At 42.2% G+C, this 18,380-nt stretch overlaps 1 protein-coding gene across 3 annotated transcripts in view; it reads left to right on the top strand.

The window, feature by feature from the left end:
- robo3 (roundabout, axon guidance receptor, homolog 3 (Drosophila)) overlaps window positions 1-18,380 on the top strand; it is a 312,623-nt gene that overhangs the window by 181,953 nt on the left and 112,290 nt on the right. For all 3 annotated transcript variants that reach the window (XM_060847034.1, XM_060847033.1, XM_060847032.1), the window contains exon 9: window positions 10,179-10,384. In XM_060847034.1, coding sequence (XP_060703017.1) covers window positions 10,179-10,384 — 206 coding nt within the window. The remainder of the gene's footprint in view (window positions 1-10,178; window positions 10,385-18,380) is intronic.

Raw genomic sequence — 18,380 nt, 5'->3', positions numbered from 1 at the left:
AAATATTTTACGAATTTACTATCCTTCATTAAGAAAGAGTCCATACACCAATGTCGGGGGGTCGTTTCATATGTCCCTAATCTTAGTTTCCATGTACACAGTACCATGATCAGATTATTATACTACCTATTTTGCAGGGTAGTATGGAATTCAGAAAGGGGCAAAAAACATATCAATTCTACGTGGATTAGAATAAAAAGAAAAATCTCTGCCTTGTGGGTGAAGGCACCTCCACACACCTTCTAATCCTAGCTCCTTATTCAAATCCACCAATCGTCTGGATCTAGGAGATATACCCGCAGTACTCTTGAGTATCCTGTATACCTCTGGGTCCATAATACAATTAAAATCTCCTCCTATAATTGTGTAACAAGCCCCAAAAGCCATCAGTTTGGAGAATGTTTCCATTATAAATTTGAAAGGGTGTGCTGGCAGACAATAAAGATTCAAGGTCCCATACTCCTCTCCATTTATAAGGGCTTTGACTAGTATATACCATCCAGATTCATCCTTTATCTGACTTAAGATTTTGAAAGGAATGTTCTCCTGAATGAGAAGGACTACTCCCCTACTTTTTGAACTGAAAGATGAAAAGAAGGCCTGATCAAATCCTCCCTGTTGTAATTTCAAGTACTCTTTATCCAGTAATTGTGTCTCCTGTAAGAGCACTATATCAACCCTTTCTTTTTTGAGGTGTGATAGTATTTTCTTCCTTTTGATTGGTGAATTACTCCCCTTGACATTCCAGGTGCACCACCTCATTGAATGACGAACCATTGTTGTCCAGGCAAGTCCGAGACACCCCGGGAGGAAGAACCCCATCCAAAATACCCTGAGCAAAGACCATAGAAAATTCACAAAAATAGAAGTTCCTTAATGCACTCACGCCAATATAGTAAAAAACTATTTCTAAATAAGAAAAATATAAAACCCATTTAAAAGGAGATTTCCTCCCTTGCTCCCAGGGGGCATCACTTCCTGTCAGTAAACCCATCGTATCCTCTCCCAACCAGTGCCCCACCCTCAACCCAGGCACCACATAGTAAAATAAAGAAATTCAAGTGTACTGTAAAGCTAAAGTTGAAAGTGAGTTCCCCACCGCCCCCCCACACCAACATCTAGATACATTTAGTAAAGATAATACCAAGTATTAGCATATAAAACTATAAAATTACAATCTTATATTTGTAGAGCAATAACTAAGTATAATAACAGAAAAAGAAAATCCCACTCTAAGAAAAGGGTAGGACAAAGTAAATGCCCTCCCCCCCCCACACGAATTAACTAAACCACCCGGCCTATATAAATAAAAAGGAAATTGCATACTGGAGAACAAATAGGCCCCCCTCCCCACACCCGGAGACGATATTAAACAATAAAGGAAATAATAAGAAAAAAAGGGTAGACCGGGGGAGGGGGGAAGGGGGAGAGGGTGCAAAACAGCATCATTAACCACACGGATTACAGTCTATTTAAGAACGTCCAAAAATTCTTTGGTCTTCTCCAGCGATCCAAAGTTATAGGCGAATCCTTCATGCCTAAAATGCAGCGTCGCTGGGTAACGCAAGGAATGCTGGTTGTTTAAGTCCCTTAGACGCTTCTTCGTTTCATCAAACGCCCTCCTCTTGCAAACCAAAGCTAGGGAGAAATTCTGGAACAGCATAATCCTAGATCCCTTAGAAGTCATGGCTTGGGGATCCTTCCCGAGGGTTCTGGAGGCTTCCGAGAGCATTTGCTTCTCTCTGTAACACTGAAGCTGGAACAGGAGTGGGCGGGGTCGCTGATCCGACCCGGGCCTGCTTATAGCAACCCGCTGGGCCTACTCTGCCCACACCTGGCCTGACCCAGACTCCAGCTTCAATATCTGAGGGAGTCACTGCTCCAAAAAGACTGCAAGCTGGCCTTCCTCTTCCCTTTTGGGAAGGCCCAGCAAACTAATATTTTATTGGCGACCATGATTCTCGAGGTCGTCGATGTCTTCTTCTAAGGTCTGGACTGGCTGCTCAAGAGCCCACGGCCGACTCTGCAGCAGTTTCCGAGGTCATAGGCTTTAGTTCAGCCCCTCCAACACGATGTTCGAGCTTTTGCAGCACAACTGAAAGCGATTCCCACCTGGACTTTAGATGAAAAAACGTCAATCTTCTCCTGCAGCTTGTTAATTACAGAGAACAGGCTCGCCACAGTAAGTAAGTCCCCTGAGGCGGCTATGGACATCTATGCTACTGCCGAAGGGGGTGGGGGAGGGATTCCAACCTGCTGTGAGCTGCAGGCATTCTTTCCTTTAGTCATTTTAGCACTGCACCAAACTACTCCAGTTTGATGCAGAATGACCAAATTAATTAGGTAAAAGTTATTTTGAATGGTTTGGAAGGTGTAGTGGAAGCAGGTAGCCACTTTGCCTGAGATTTGGGTGGAGTAAGACAGACTCTGACTTACTGGGTTTCCGCCATCTTTGATCTCCCTTTCATGCACTTGAATTCATGACCTTTAATCTTACACCTTACATTCTCAATCTATTTTAAAGCCTTGAAACATCACTCTTACAAGTTGTGAAGAGCTTTAGAAAAAAGCTTCTCTTCTAGTAAGAATAGAAAGCTAGAGTTCAGAATCATGCTCTGTGTTCAGTAGATTGGAAAAAATTACCATAAATTTTTGACTATTGTCATCTAATTTTAATACCTGGAACCTTCCATGGACTAAAATGTTTTTTAAGAAAAGTTGACTCCAAGATGGCCCACTTGATCACCTGGCCAGATGTATGAATGAACAGTATTTCAGAAAAAAAAACTTCTGAGCAAAGCAGTGAAAGAAAATGGATTGTCACAGAAGAACTTAGAAGGTTTCTCTCTTTTTTTGACCAAACAGTTGTTTCTCACATTCAACTAGAACAGCTTAAACTCAAAAACGCAGGCCTTTTTGAGCTGCATGTTCTTTCTCTCCCTATAAATGAGGCAATCCTGCCTTTGTAAACTTCATATCTGTTATTTGATATCATTTTTAAAATATTTTTCTCAGCGTCAGCAAATAATAAAATTCTTCTTTCTTTCACTCAAGAAGACCTTGTCTCTCCCATGTTACTGGGCCAAAATCCTGGCACTCCTTCCCTTGCAATGTGGGAATATATGTAAAACCAAACACTGCAACACTTCTAAACATGGCCCACTAATACATCCTTCCTTAATTGTGATGAGTGCCACATTTTAACTGAGGTGTGATAATTACTTGTGTCTTAAAAAATATATATATTTGCCACAAACTACTGGAGAAAGCAAATTCCCCTTCATCGGTTGACCACAATGATCTGGACTATATTGATTATTTTTTCTTGGTCTGTTCATTTCATAATATTACTGCTGTATTAATAAGTTTACTCCACCCAACAGTGTAACCTTTCTTGACTGCAACATTCAAAATATAGTTTCACCCAGTGAGAGTCACTGAGTGTAAACCATTGATGATATATCGGGCTTTGTAATATCAACAACTACAAGTAAGTGTGACCTCTAGGGGTTACATCTGACATGTCCCTCTCCCCTTCCTGCATCCTTCCACAGCTAATAATTAAGGTTTATTTTAATCTAGTTATAAGTCATAATTCATCTTCCAAAAAGGCCTATTTATCAGGTAGAGTGGCACGCAACATAACTGTTACTGGACCCTATTAAGTCCCAAGTTAATCTTCTTATTTCTTGACTACCCTGCTGTTTAATGCCCAGTCGTTTTGCAGTTTCACCGGCCTGAAATCAATTTGACAATTACTCCATCTCATTCCTCACTGTGTCACTGCTCCCTCTGCACAATCAATTTCCATTGATCGCAACAAAATCCCTTCCCAGAAGGAGCCCACTGTGGGTCATTTCAGGAGTTGAGGCCTTTTGGTTTTCAGCCAGGCCAGAGTCTTGAATTTTTCAGGTAATCCCTGTCAAGTAGCACATACAGACGTTTAAGTTGCTATTGGCTTTCTGTCTCTGACTGGGGCCTTCTGAGTAATGTAGATCCTGTCAGAGTACAGGCATTCCATTGGAAATTTTCAAAGAAATCTTTCCCAGTCAATTAAGAGAAATGAGCATTGCAAACAACAAAGCTCATCTTAAAGAGCAGTTACCTGTGTGCAACTGGTTTCTGGTATTAAAGGTGCACTCTCCAAAAGGTTAAAATTTGTAGGTATCAAAAAAAAATCCAGCTCTCTGAAGGAACATAAAAGTGACTTATTTTAAAGGAAAAGCTTGCATCTATGTTGCACCTTTCACAACATCAGGACATCCCAAAGTGCTTTACAAACAGTGGAGCCTTTGAAGAGATCTCACCCTTAAAGAACATTCAATAACCTGAGGGGATTGCTCAAATGATTCCAAGCCACAAAGAGGAGGATTCAGGGTTCCTACCTCAGGTTGTACTGAGTTGGCTGTTCACTGTAAGACAGCTGATGGGGATGCTGGGATTAACTTTAACAACCCAGACAGCAGGGTGGATGGGATTGTAGCTGTAGACTTCACGATTACTGTTGCTATCGGATTTGGTTTATGAGGTAGAGACAAATGCAACAAGGTTGTTAATACTCCCAGGTGAAGAAAAAATGTCATAAACAGGAGAAGAGCAGAATTAAAGCACATCATAAATTTCTTTTATTTCCTGCCACCTCCTGTAATTCCACAGAGGGGAATAGCAGAAATAATGTACAGTGAAAGAGACTGAAGGATATTATTGGCTGCATGAAACAACACACCATCTTAAAAACAAACAGATAACTACAATGACTTGGCTGGCTTGATCATACTCATTGTGCTGGGTCAGGAGGGTTTAAATTTGAGCGCCACATTCATGGCCATAATCCAAGGTGAAACTCCACTACAGTACAGAGGTAGAGTTACACAGTAGAGTTACACAGTTACACCCTTAGCCTTCTGTGTACAGCACACACAGATCTCAAAGGTTTGATGTGGGTAGAAAGTTCTCCCAGCATCCTGAACTACCATCCTCTGTCAATCAGTATCATTACAAAACTAGATTAACTGAGTACCATTTCGCTGGGATAATGTTAAGTTACTGCTCCTCCAGCAGCTATTCACTGTGAGAAGATACTTACAGTTTAGATGTTATTTATGCTCTATCTAAAGTCGGGCCCTTCTCACGGCTTTGTTTAGAATCCATACACTGGAAACAGGCCATTCAGCCCATTGAGTCAACAAGAGCCCTCCAAAGAGCAACTCACCCAGACTCACCCCCATAACCCTGCATTCCCATGGCCAGTCCACCTAACCTGCACATCTTTGGATTGCAGAAGGAAACTGGAGCACCCGGAGGAAACCTACGCAGACGCGGGGAGAATGTGCAAATTCAACACAGACAGTCACTCAAGGATGGAATCAAACCTGGGCCCCTGGCACTGTGAGGCAGCTGTGCTAACCACTGAGCCACCGTGCCACCCTGTTTCTCCAGTTTGAATGATAATGAAGAACTAATAGCTACACCAGACTGACACTTGAATTCTAAGGATTAAATTAGGAGGAGAGATCACACAATTTATATTCGTTGAAGTTTAGAAAGATTAGGAGATCAAAGTGTTTAAGGCATCACAGAAAACAAATTGATTAGAGAGAAATAAACTGTTTCTGCTGATGGTATTCTAGATCAATGGGACATAGTCTAAGAATTAGAGTGTTCTTTCAGGACTGAAATTTGGAAACCGTTCCACACAATAGCTAATAAATGTTTGGTAACTTCTTTCACAAGTGGCAGTTGAGACTGGATATTTGTTAATTTTAAAGATGATATTGTTGGGAGTTGTGTTCCCTGCAACTTTATGGCATCTGGAATTAGATCAGTGGTGATCTCATTGAATGATGGAACAGGTTCGCGGAGCCAAATGGTCCACTCCCATTCCTGTGTTCTTAGTTGTCTATTTGATGACACATTCACATTTCATTGAGATTAAAAGTAACCAGCAATTGCCACATAAATGGAAACTGTTGACATAATTTGTATTGCCATCTCTGTTGGTGAATTGTTCAGCGAAGTGTGACTGTAGCCAGGTCAATATTGGGAAGTTGGTTGGTGTAGTTTTTGCCTCTGACCTCCAGCATCTGCAGACCTCACTTTCTCCTAGATGTCCAGGTCCTGTCTATCTGGACTTAACTGTCTGTGGGATAGTGACATAACTGCAACTGTTAACCCTGCCACTTGGATTGACCTGAATAAGACCATTTCAGTTGGGTGGAGGGAGACAACCAGTCATTCTGGATGTAGTTCTAGCTACAAGTGATTCAGAATGAGCCATGGTCATGCAAGTTATTCCTGCTTCATTTAGAAAATAACACATTCAACTTAATTGTTGTCTCATGCATCAGAATGAGAGTGCTAGCCCTGCAGAATTGAATGCCTTCCCATCTCTGACGTCGTATGGTTAATTTTAACCCTCCCCACACAACAGTAACTGGGAGGTTGATTAAATCATTGGGGGCAAGGTACCATGTTGAATCACAAACTTGTCGGCACTGGCCTTATTGGAATTTTCCATAACTTTTCTTTTATCGGTCTCTAAGGTGTGATCTTAGGTGACTGCTAATAGCTAGACTTTTAAATCAGCAGTGGCTGTGAGGCAGTTAGATTGCTTCAAGTCCTGTATAATATTGATGGGCTGGAGTTCCTTTTAATGCTCAACTTTAAGCTTCACCAAGGCACATTTCAGCCATAGAGTTTGGATTTCTATTTGTATACTGAATGGAACCTCGATGTTTCCATGACTAGAGGACTAAGACTGGATTGTAGATTTCACATCGCTATTCATGAAGCATTAGAAGAAACATTAGGAATAGCAAACAGGGTTTCTGTGATCTCTCTTACAAAATGCAAGCTTCAATCTAACACTGATTTTAATACTTCCTGTATCCCAAATTTAATGAACTCCCACCCCCAGCCCCAGGATTATGATTATGAAAGGATAGAACCATTTACCTCTCTATCCAATTGAAAATTTGTTTTCTTTCCCCAACCATATTCTCCAGTATTCACCTTGTGGGTCCCTGCAGACAGGAGTGCCTACAATATTACAGAGGGCCTGCCGTGACCCCAGGAAGAATTTGTCCCAGCCCTTGCTGTCTAGTAATCCGGACATCTATAAGGTGCTGTGGTCTGTGTTAAATTTAATTTTCCGTGCTGCTTTTGCAGCAGTCACGTGGTCTGTCTCTCAGCACTCTCAGCTCTCTATAAACCTGTTAATAGTGTTGACCCTGTTACTTTGCACATTTGCCAGTGGTGAATTTTCTGAGTGCTCCTTGCCTCCCCATGCCAGCATGTCCTCTAATCTACAGTGCTATTTTATTCACTGTGGCTAGTTGCTTCTACTGGAAACTTACCAGATACACTGCTCTGGGCCTTTTTCCATGCTTTTTTGGCTTTTGAGCAGGACTTCCCTATCCACAGAAAGGCCTTGATGTTGTTCGCTGCCTCCTATCACCAGTGGTGTCTCTTGAATCATTTCACTGTTTCTAGAGTCCTTTAACCATAGCATACATATTGCCTGGGCTTCACTATGAGTGCTCCTTACTACTTGTCTCTTGTTCAATGAGTCTAGTCACCACTGCCACCATGTGATAATATGAGCTCCAGACTCTTCGGAATGAATGTTAACAAGTTACTTAATCAGAACTGTGTTCAAGACATGGAGGAAATCTTCTGGAAACCTATAGGCTCAAGCTTCGCCTCAGTGTCACTGTGACGTGATTCCTCTGCACCGGCTAGGTCGATATTCGTAAAAGGAGAACTCAGCTGATATTTTAACTGTGCCTATCCATAACATGCCAAACCCAGATCCAAGCAGCCAACTGAATGCAGACTAAATCCTGAACATGGGAAATAATTGGCCAGCAACATGAGGAGCATTTCGACAGAATGAAACATCAAGGCTTTCTGATAAAATAATTTAATAACTGGAATATAATGAGGAGCAAATTGGGGTTTCCAATTAAATCTTCAATAAAATGACCTGGAGCAAAGCCCCAATGTGTTTGACATTTTGACTTTGACTGAAGCACCTTAATTAAAGCTGAAATAAGGAACTTAAGAAATTTAGCATAAAACCGATTAAAGACACACTTGAATTAAACCATATGTGCCTGCTCTGAAGACTGCTTATAAAATGGGTAACTTATTAAAATGCTATGCCTAAAATTTAAATGTGATTGATGTTGGTTTAATTGGAGACATTTTCTGAAACTGGCTGCTTGTAGAAACAAATCATACCTTATAGGGGCAGTCAATTAATGTTCACTGTTAATTGAATTTTTAAATTACTGCATGGGGGTTTAAACTGTCATGCGGTGTGAACGAAACCAAGTCCCAGTGCCTGTGGAAATGTGAGGGGGACAGACGATGACACCAATCCATTTCCATAGCCTTTCAGCTGACAGTGTAAAGTCGATTTGAAGAAACAACACCCTGAGCAGCACAGCTGAGAACAGTCAATCAGTTTCCCTGTGATCCTGTCAGGCTGTCCCCTCTGTTTAGTGTTGCCTTGGGCTGACACTATTAGTTTGTTGAAAAATCTTTCGCTTCATCATGTCCTGCAGTCAACCATTCCAAGAGCTTTGCTGCATCGAAGTGACTCACCACTCATTCTACACTGCTCGAATTGTCCGGACAGCTGGACAGCTCCCCCATCTTACAGACACCATTCAGTCAAACAAATCCCGTGTCTGCAGCACCCCATGTAGCACACTGTTCAGTGAACATGGCTCCCTGTGTTACACCCTGTTCAGTGCATTACCGCTCCCTGTGTAACATACTGTTTAGTACACACATCTCCGAGTGTAACACCCCGTTCAGTACACACAGCTCCCAGTGTAACACCCCGTTCAGTACACACAGCTCCTGATATAAAACCCTGTTCAGTGCATTACAGGGCCCTGTGTAACATAATGTTCAGTACACACATCTCCATGTGTAACACCCCGTTCAGTACACACAGCTCCCTGTGTAACACCCTGTTCAGTGCATTAACTCTCCCTGTGTAACATACTGTTTAGTACACACATTTCCGAGTGCAACACCCCGTTCAGTACACACAGCCCCTGGTATAAAACCCTGTTCAGTGCATTACCACTCCCTGTGTAACATACTGTTCAGTACACACATCTCCATGTGTAACACCCCATTCAGTACACACAGCTCCCTGTGTAACACCCTGTTCAGTGCATTACTGCTCCCTGTGTAACATACTGTTTAGTACACACATCTCCGTGTGTAACACCCCGTTCAGTACACACATCTCCATGTGTAACACCCCGTTCAGTGCATTACAGCTCCCTGTGTAACACCCCATTCAGTACACACAGCTCCATGTGTAACACCCCGTTCAGTACACACAGCTCCCCGTGTAACACCCCGTTCGGTACACACAGCTCCCCGTGTAACACCCTGTTCAGTACCCACAGCGTCCTGTGTAACACCCTGTTCAGTACCCACAGCTCCCTGTGTAACACCCTGTTCAGTACACATAGCTCCCCGTGTAACACCCCGTTCAGTACACACAGCGTCCTGTGTAACGCCCTGTTCAGTATACACAGCGCCCTGTGTAACAGCCTGTTCAGTACACACAGCTCCCTGTGTAACACCCTCTTCAGAAAACACAGCTCCCTGTGTAACACCCCGTTCAGTATACACAGCTCCCTGTGTCACACCCTGTTCAGTGCACACAACTCCCTGTGTAATAGCCTGTTCAGTACATTACAGCTCCCTGTGTAACACTCTGTTGAGTGCACATAGCTCCCTCTGTAACACCCTGTTCAGTGCATTATATACCGCTCCCAGTGTAACACCCTGTTCAGTGCATTACAGCTCCCTGTGTAACATACTGTTCAGTACGCACAGTTCTCTGTGTAACACACTGTTCACTGCACATATCTGTGTGTCTACCGCAGCCTGTTAAGGCTGTACACCTCCCTGTGTAACACACTGAGTATTCTATTTTGCCATTTGTGTAATGCATTCCTCAGTTTGAGAGCAGGCCCTGTTTAAACTTGATCTATTTATTATGCCTTCATGTAGCTCAATGTACAGTGTGTACATGTCCTTGCGTAGCATACTGTTCAATTTTTGCAGCTCCTTTGTTGACATTATGCATTAACACCAGCTTTATAAATGTCTTATTTAACTTCACTTCTCACCTTCTCCTGTTACAGTCTCTTCAGATTGGATACCACCCATCATCCGCCAGGGCCCCACTAACCAGACATTCGCCGTTGACTCCACAGCACAGCTTCAGTGTCATGTAATTGGGAACCCTCTTCCCAGTGTTCATTGGTTGAAAGATGGGCAGAGGATCCTTGGTAACGACCCTCGCATTAGCATGCTGGATAACGGTACCCTCCAGATTACTAATGTACAGGTAGGACCTGGACACTGTCAGCATTGAATCTTGTTTTAAACTTTTGGACTATAGTGAGATTTGACTGTTCCTTCATCATTCCCGATTTGTGGGAAATCGTCCACATTACCCTTTCTTTGATATAAAAATGGAAATTCCTGGAGAAACAAACATAGTAGATCAGGGCAAAGCATGTCTCGAGAGACCATTAAATTTGCAGGTCTGTGACGTTTTAACACCTGGGAAAAGTTTGAAATGTTTCACTGCCCAGAATGTGCTGGATACAGGGATATTGAGGAGTTAGACGGTGAGATCATGAGGATGCAATGAGATCAGCCATGATCATATCAAATGGTGGATCAGGCTTGAGGGGCTGAATTGGCTCCTTAGTTATGGAGTCATACAGCAGGCAAACAGACCCTTCTGTTCAACCAGTCCACACTGACCATGTTCCCAAACAAAAACACTCCCAACTGTCTGTCCTTGTCCAATATCCCTCCAAACCTTTCCACAAATCTTAGCAGGACTTATACACTTAACGGTAAGGTCCTAGGGAATGTTGCTGAGCAAAGAAACCTTGGAGGACAGGTTCATAGCTCCTTGAAGTGGAGTCACAGGTAGAGTGGATAGTGAGGAACGCATTGGGTATGCTTTCCTTTATCGGTCAGAATACTGAGTACAGGAGTTGGGAGGTCATGTTACGGCAGTACAGGTCATTGGTTAGGCCACTGTTGGAATACTGTGTGCAATTCTAGTCTCCTTCCTATTGGAAAGATGTTGTGAAACTTGAAAGGGTTCAGAAAAGATTTACAAGGATGTTGCCAGGGTTGGAGGATTTGAGTTATAGGGAGAGGTTGAACAGGCTGGGGCTGTCTTTTAGATTAGATTCCCTATAATGTGGAAACAGGCCCTTCAGCCCAACAAGTCCACACCAACCCTCTGAAGAGTAACCCACCCCCCCTCTGACTAATGCACCTAACAACTATGGACAATTTACCATGGCCAATTCACCTGACCTTTACATCTTTGGTATGGGGGAGGAAACCAGAGTACCCGGAGGAAACCCATGCAGACACTGGGAGAATATGCAAACTCCACACAGACAGTCGTTCAAGGCTGGAATTGGACCTGGGACCCTAGCATTGTGAAGCAGCAGTGCTAACCACTGAGCCACCGTGCCGCCCACTAAAAAAGGCAGCAGCGAGGTGACCTTATAGAAGTTTACAAAGTTATGAGGGCCATGAATAGGATAAATAGACAAAGTCTTTTCCCTGGAGTGGGGGAGCCAGAACTAGAGGGCATAAGTTTAGGGTGAGGGGGGGGAAAGTAAAAAGAGACCTAAGGGGCAGCTTTTTCACACAGAGGGTGGTACGTGTATGGAATGAGCTGCCAGAGGAAGTGGTGGAGGCTGGTACAATTGCAATTTTAAGAGGCATTTGGATGGGTATATGAATAGGAAGGGTTTGAAGGGATATGGGCAGGGTGCTGGCAGGTGGGACTAGATTGGGTTGGGATATCTGGTCGGCGTGGACGGGTTGGACCGAGGGATCTGTTTCCGTGCTGTACATCTCTATGACTCTATACATGAACTTATCCAAATGTCTTTTAAATGTTATAACTGTACCTGAATCCACCAATTTCTCTGGCAGTTCATTATACATATGAACCACTCTCTGTGTAAAAAAGTTGCCCCCACCCACCATGTCCTTTTTAAATCCTTCTACTCTCAACTTAAATGTATGCCTCATACTTGTCCACCCTCGGGAAAAGACCTTTGTCATTCATCTTATCATGAAGAGAGCAATTGAGCACCCCTGAGGTGCAGGTTGGTCCAGTCCATGAGTTGGCTTCTTGTCCCTGTGTGCAAAGTGAGAGATGAGTGCTACAAAGTGCAGCACTGAAGTCCAGAGCCATACTGACATGGGTCAGAGATGTGCATGAAGATGATGCAATTAGGCTAGTGCATGTCAGATGCCAAGGTCTTTGGGGCTTGCCCTGAGATGATAGTGCTAGGGGCCCAAGATGAAGGTCCAGAGGATCAAGCAGTGAGCTGGATATGCCCGGTGACTGTCATGCCATGAATTGTTGGTATCTAGTTTCTATCTGCTTGGTGGACCCAATCTCACTTCATTAATATGTAGTTTCCCATTATGATAGAGTCATATAGATGTACAGCATAGAAACAGACTGAAGGAATCTTACTTCAATATTATCTATCTTAATGTTTTTCATGACACCCAATACCACCTCCTTAATATTGACATGCCATAGAATATCAACATGCCCCCTCCCTAAACTTACCATCATCCATGTCTTCTCCTTGGTGAATACTTCACTCACTTCCTTTGACTGCATGCATTTATTCCCTCCTTTGTGTTTGGGTGGACCTTTCCTTTCCCTAGCTACACTATTGCTCCTAATATGTGTATACAATGCCTTGGACTCTCCTTAATCCTACTTGCTAAGGACCATTTCATGGCCCCTTTTACTCCTCATTATTCCTTGTTTAAGTTCCTTCATGCTTCCTTTATATTCCTCAAGGGCCTCATTGGATATCAGTTTACATATGTTTCTTCTTTATTTTTGAATGAACTTTCAATATCTCTTGTCATTCAGGATTGCTGAATCTTGCTGTCCTTATCTTTGATCCTCACAGAAACATGCTCGTCCTGAATTCTGATCAACTACCATTTAAAAGGCTCCCACATGACAGGTGTGAATTTACCCTCAAACAGCTGCCCCAATCTAATTTCTCCAGTTCCTGCCTAATACTATGGTAATTAGCCTTTATCCAGTTTAGCACTTTCACCCAAGGACCAGTCTTATACTTATCCATAACTATCTTAAAACTTACAGAATTATATTCACTGTTTTGAAAATGCTCCCCCACTGAAGCTTAAATCACCTCGCTAGATGTATTCCCCAGAACAAGGTCTGGGACATTCCCTTCCTCAGTTAGAATAGCTGTAAATCATTTCAAGAAGCCCTGCTTGATGCACCTAGCAAATTCTGCCCCACTAGGGAGTCCCTATCAACATGGAAGAATCCTATTACAGTACTCACACTAGAAAGAATTTCATCCTCTAACATATCTGTAGGGCTTAATTAACCGATGCTTACGTTTTCAGTTTCTGAATCTGATTATCTTTCATAAAACAGTACAGCATAGTCTAGGCCTTTCAGACTTCGATGTTGTGCCAGCCTTTTAATCTACTCTAAGATCAGACTAACCCATATACCCTTCGTTGAATTAACTTCCATGTGCTTATCCATGTACCTTTCTTGATTCTTCATACAGTTGAGCTTAGACTTTCTCAGTTGCAAGATATTCCTTTAGGATTTTAACCAAATACTTATGGTCTGGAAATTTAAAACTAAAATCCTTATACTGAGGTAACTTATTCCGTAGCAGGTCTAAACTATCTCCCTTTTTTTTAGGAGAAACTGTTTGCACATCTAATGTCAACCAAGACTTCTGAAAACCCAAAACCAAAAAGACTTGCCTCATTATTGGTGCTTTCTTAAGCCAAACAACAAACCCAATGATTTAGGATTCTTCCAATTGAAACCTTATGCATTGTTTACTTTGTTCACCTGTAAAACCTCTCCCAATGTAAAGAAATTCCCAATATCTCTCAAAAACAATACCTCTCACATTTATCTTTAATAAGCCATAGATTGAAAATCCTTACAAGGAAATCATGAAACCCCTTCTTAAACATATAACAAAAGCCATGTACCACTAGTTCAAAATACAAACTTTAAAATGCTTATACAAAGGAACCTCGATTGTTGTGGTTCTGTTCGCCGAGCTGGAAGTTCTTGTTGCAAACGTTTCGTCCCCTGGCTAGGAGACATCATCAGTGCTCTGGAGCCTCCTGCGAAGCGCTACTTTGATGTTTCTTCCGGTATTTATAGTGGTCTGTCCTTGCCGCTTCCGGGTGTCAGTTTCAGCTGTCCGCTGTAGTGGTTGGTATATTGGGTCTAGGTCGATGTGTTTGACCTGGACCCAATATACCAACCACTACAGCGGACAGCTGAAACTGACACCCGGAAGCGGCAAGGACAGACCACTATAAATACCGGAAGAAACATCAAAGAAGCGCTTCGCAGGAGGCTCCAGAGCACTGATGGTGTCTCCTAGCCAGGGGACGAAACGTTTGCAACAAGAACTTCCAGCTCGGCGAACAGAACCACAACAACGAGCACCCGAGCTACAAATCTTCGCACAAACCTGGAACCTCGATTATCCGAAGGAAATGGGCAAGGAGTATTTCATTCAGTTCATCGAATTCTGGATAATTGAATGCTGAATAACATCGTTTAGCCCAGCATCGGGACCTTGCGATCTTGCCGGATAATCCGATATTTGGATAATCGAATGCCAGATAATTGAGGTTCCTCTGTATATCACATATCTTGCATTGCAACATGTTATGATCAGAGTGACCAGCAGCTCTGGATTTTTCTAAAATTCACAATTGCAGCATTCAAGAAGCACCTGAACAACTACATGAATACAAAGGGAATAGAGCGATACGGGATCATGTAAGTGAAGACAGTTCTAGAATGGACAGGTGACATTTGTCAGTACAGGCTTGGAGGGCTGAAGGGCCTGTTCCTGTGCTGTATTGTTCTTTACTTGAGGCCTTCATTCTGAACAAACTCCTGTTGGAATGTTGTCCAGCACACAATTCCCTGGCAACACCCTGCCTCACCTTCTTTACGATGTTGACAGATTCATCCACCAGCTCCATGAATCCCCACTTCACAACTTGGTTATGATGTTCCAAACTCTTCCAATTTTCTAACATTGGGCTGATATAGGCTTATTCATTATTAGAGGAGCAGAACTCCTGGACTAGTCCATAGGCTAGACATCACAATCACAGGTTATTTATTTCTGGTGTTAATCCAAGTGTCAGCCAAATCAGATTCACCTCTGGGTTCTACTTAGTCTCCATAAATTTGAGCACAAAATCCATACAACACACCAATGTGTGCTTTTCTTACACTTGTCAGGCACTTTGTTATTAATACTTGATCATGTTCTACTTACATTTATGAGAAAGAATCTGCAATTGGGTGAATTAAAGATCCTTCTGGGTGAATAAACTGAAATAGTCTGAATGGATTTCCTCAACTGTAACCGCCTTGCGATGTGGCATAACAAACAAATTAATTTGAATCACAGTATATTCAGAAAAAATCATCACTATGTAAGCTTGTCTTCTCAATTGTGTACTTCATGTACCTATCATTCCCGAGGTGTTTTATAATTGTTTCACATACTGATTGTGGCAGTTCATGTGTGAGGAATTAATCTACCTTGGCTGTGAGTGCTATTTCTCTGAAGTGGAGGTGGAGATGCCTGTGTTGGATTGGGGTGGACAAAGTCAGAAGTCACACAATGCCAGGTTATAGTCCAGCAGGTTTATTTGAAATCGCAAGCTTTCGGAATGCTGCTCCTTCATCACCTGACCAAGGAGCAGTGCTCTGAAAGCTTGTGATTTCAGATAAATCTGATGATCTGTAACCTGATGCAATGTGACTTCTGATTTTGCTATTTCTATGGAAGGTTTAACTATAGTATAATATCTATGTAAAATAACACAAATAAATGCATTGAGAGTGTGTGATATGATGGTCTTTACTAATTGTAAGATCTAATATTACCTTTTATATTTTACTCATCCACCTTTTGGCGATGATGCCTTTCCAGTAGGTTTTATCTTTAATATTCCACTTGAATTCCTTAATGATGATCACTCCATACATTGTGTGTCCCCTGTGATATGTAATCAATCTGTACTTGCCCAATATCTTGATGAATGAGAGCAAGACATATACATCATTAAGGTAGTCCTCATCATTATATGATGTTCCATTTGGAATGTGTCATGTGATTCTTGTTTTCACTGGCTGAGTTAAATGCTTAAACTATCACAGTGGAACCCAAAGCACAAACCTGAAAATTATTTACAGTAATCTGCACAACCTGTGCATTTACAGCAATCTTATTCATTTTCTTCTTCTTTGCAGTGATAAAAAATGACTCTTTCTGAACAATTCCTCAACACATGTTGAGATTTGGAAATGAAATGCTTATTTCTCACTTGCTGAATGGCTGGCACCAAGTCAAACTGGTATCTCACACACTTAGCATGTCAGTATATTAGATTAGACTAGATTCCCTAGAGTGTGGAAACAGGCCCTTTGGCCCAACAAGTCCACACCAAGCCTCCAATGTGTAACCCACCCCCTGACTAATGCACCTCATGCTATGAGGAATTTAGCATGGCCAACTCACCTGCCTGCACATCTTTGGAATGTGGGAGGAAACCCACCAGGAGAATGTGCAAACTCCACACAGACTCCACACACCCATGGCTGGAATTGAACCTGGGACCCTGGTGCTGTGAGGCTGCAGTGCTAACCACTGAGCCACCGTGTATATTTGGGGCAGCATGGTGGCTCAGTGGTTAGCACTGCTGCCTCACAGTGTTAGGGACCCGGGTTCAATTCTCACCTTGGGCAACTGTCTGTGTGGAATTTGCACATCCCACAGCTGGTCAGGTGAATTGGCCATGCTAAATTGCCCATAGTGTTAGGTGTATTAGTCAAGGGTAAATGTAGGGGAATGGGTCTGGGTGGGCTGCTCTTCAGAGGGTTGGTGTGGACTTGTTGGGCTGAAGGGCCTGTTTCCACACTGCAGGGAATCTAATCTAATCTGGTATATCTTTAAGAAACATGCTATTGTTATCATTCACTGCACCATAGCATGTGCCTTGAGATTTCAGACTATCTTAACACAGGTCGCTTGAAGCACGCAATGATAGAAGCAGAAATAAGATACTGAATTGGATGATCAGCCGTAATTATATTGAATGACTCAAACCATTGAATAGCTTACTCCTTCCATGTTCCTATGTGGTGTCTTGTTGTAACCAAGTAGTTTAATGTTAGCTCAGATTTGGACATGCCTGTCAATGTAACATTTGCATGTACTAGTGTGTTGTAACAAGTATTTATTGGATCTTTCAATATCGCATTACCCACTTAGTAGTTTCTTATGTTACAATAGATAACATAAGCATTGCCACATCAGGTGAAATACTCTGCAAGAGCTAAACCCTGCATCAAAACAGTTCTAAATTACTGGAAGCCAGAAATAAAAACAGTATGCACTGGAAACACTCAGTAGGACAGGCAGCCTCTGAGAAGTGAATGAATCGGTGAGCTTTATTATCACTTGTACGCACACAAGTACAGTAAAAAGTTTACAAGTCACCATTTATGGTGCCATCTTAGGTACAAAGGGATCTAGGTACAGATTCTTGAGCACAAATTATTGGGAAAAAAATAGCAAAATAAGAAATAAAAAGTCAACCATTACAGACCTTCAGAAGTGCAAAATCATAGTAATGAGTTAGAAAAATAAAGAATAAAATGAGGAATAGTCTTGATCTTTCAGGGTGATTACCTTGAATCAGAACTGCTAAAAGTTGGAGCTGAAACAGCTTCATTTGAGTGCCAGGATGGAGAGAGGGGAAGAACCGAAGGGGAGATCTGTAAAGAGCTAGAAGGCAGGAGAAATTAAATACCACAAGAGAATGGTACAATCAAGACATAAAAGATGTGATAATGAGAAAAGTCAAGAGATGAAAGGTGGGTCTGCAGGAGGTGTGAATGGACATGACAGGATTGTGGCCTATGGTTGTTGTCCAGATAAAAGGCAGAAGTGATTTTGATCTGAAGATAATGGCCTAAATCTTGATCTGGAAGTTTGTAAAATATCTCATAAAGTGATAATGAGCTGCTCTACTTAGCAGAGAGTAGGAGGCTGAGGACAGGACAGAATGGGAGTACTCAATTAAAGCAATTTATTTGGCAGCTGTGAATTAACTCTCTGACGTTTTAGATAAACTTCAGGTCAGAAGCTTCTCGTGGCTGAACTGCCTATCAGAGGAACAACAAGGAATAATTTGCTCAAGTCCACAGATTTCAGTCAAGTCCA

This window comes from Hemiscyllium ocellatum, chromosome 29 (genome assembly GCF_020745735.1).
Source record: "Hemiscyllium ocellatum isolate sHemOce1 chromosome 29, sHemOce1.pat.X.cur, whole genome shotgun sequence".
Taxonomy (NCBI): domain Eukaryota; kingdom Metazoa; phylum Chordata; class Chondrichthyes; order Orectolobiformes; family Hemiscylliidae; genus Hemiscyllium; species Hemiscyllium ocellatum.
Note: the sequence above shows the minus strand (reverse complement) of the source record. Positions and strands in the feature narration are given on the sequence as shown.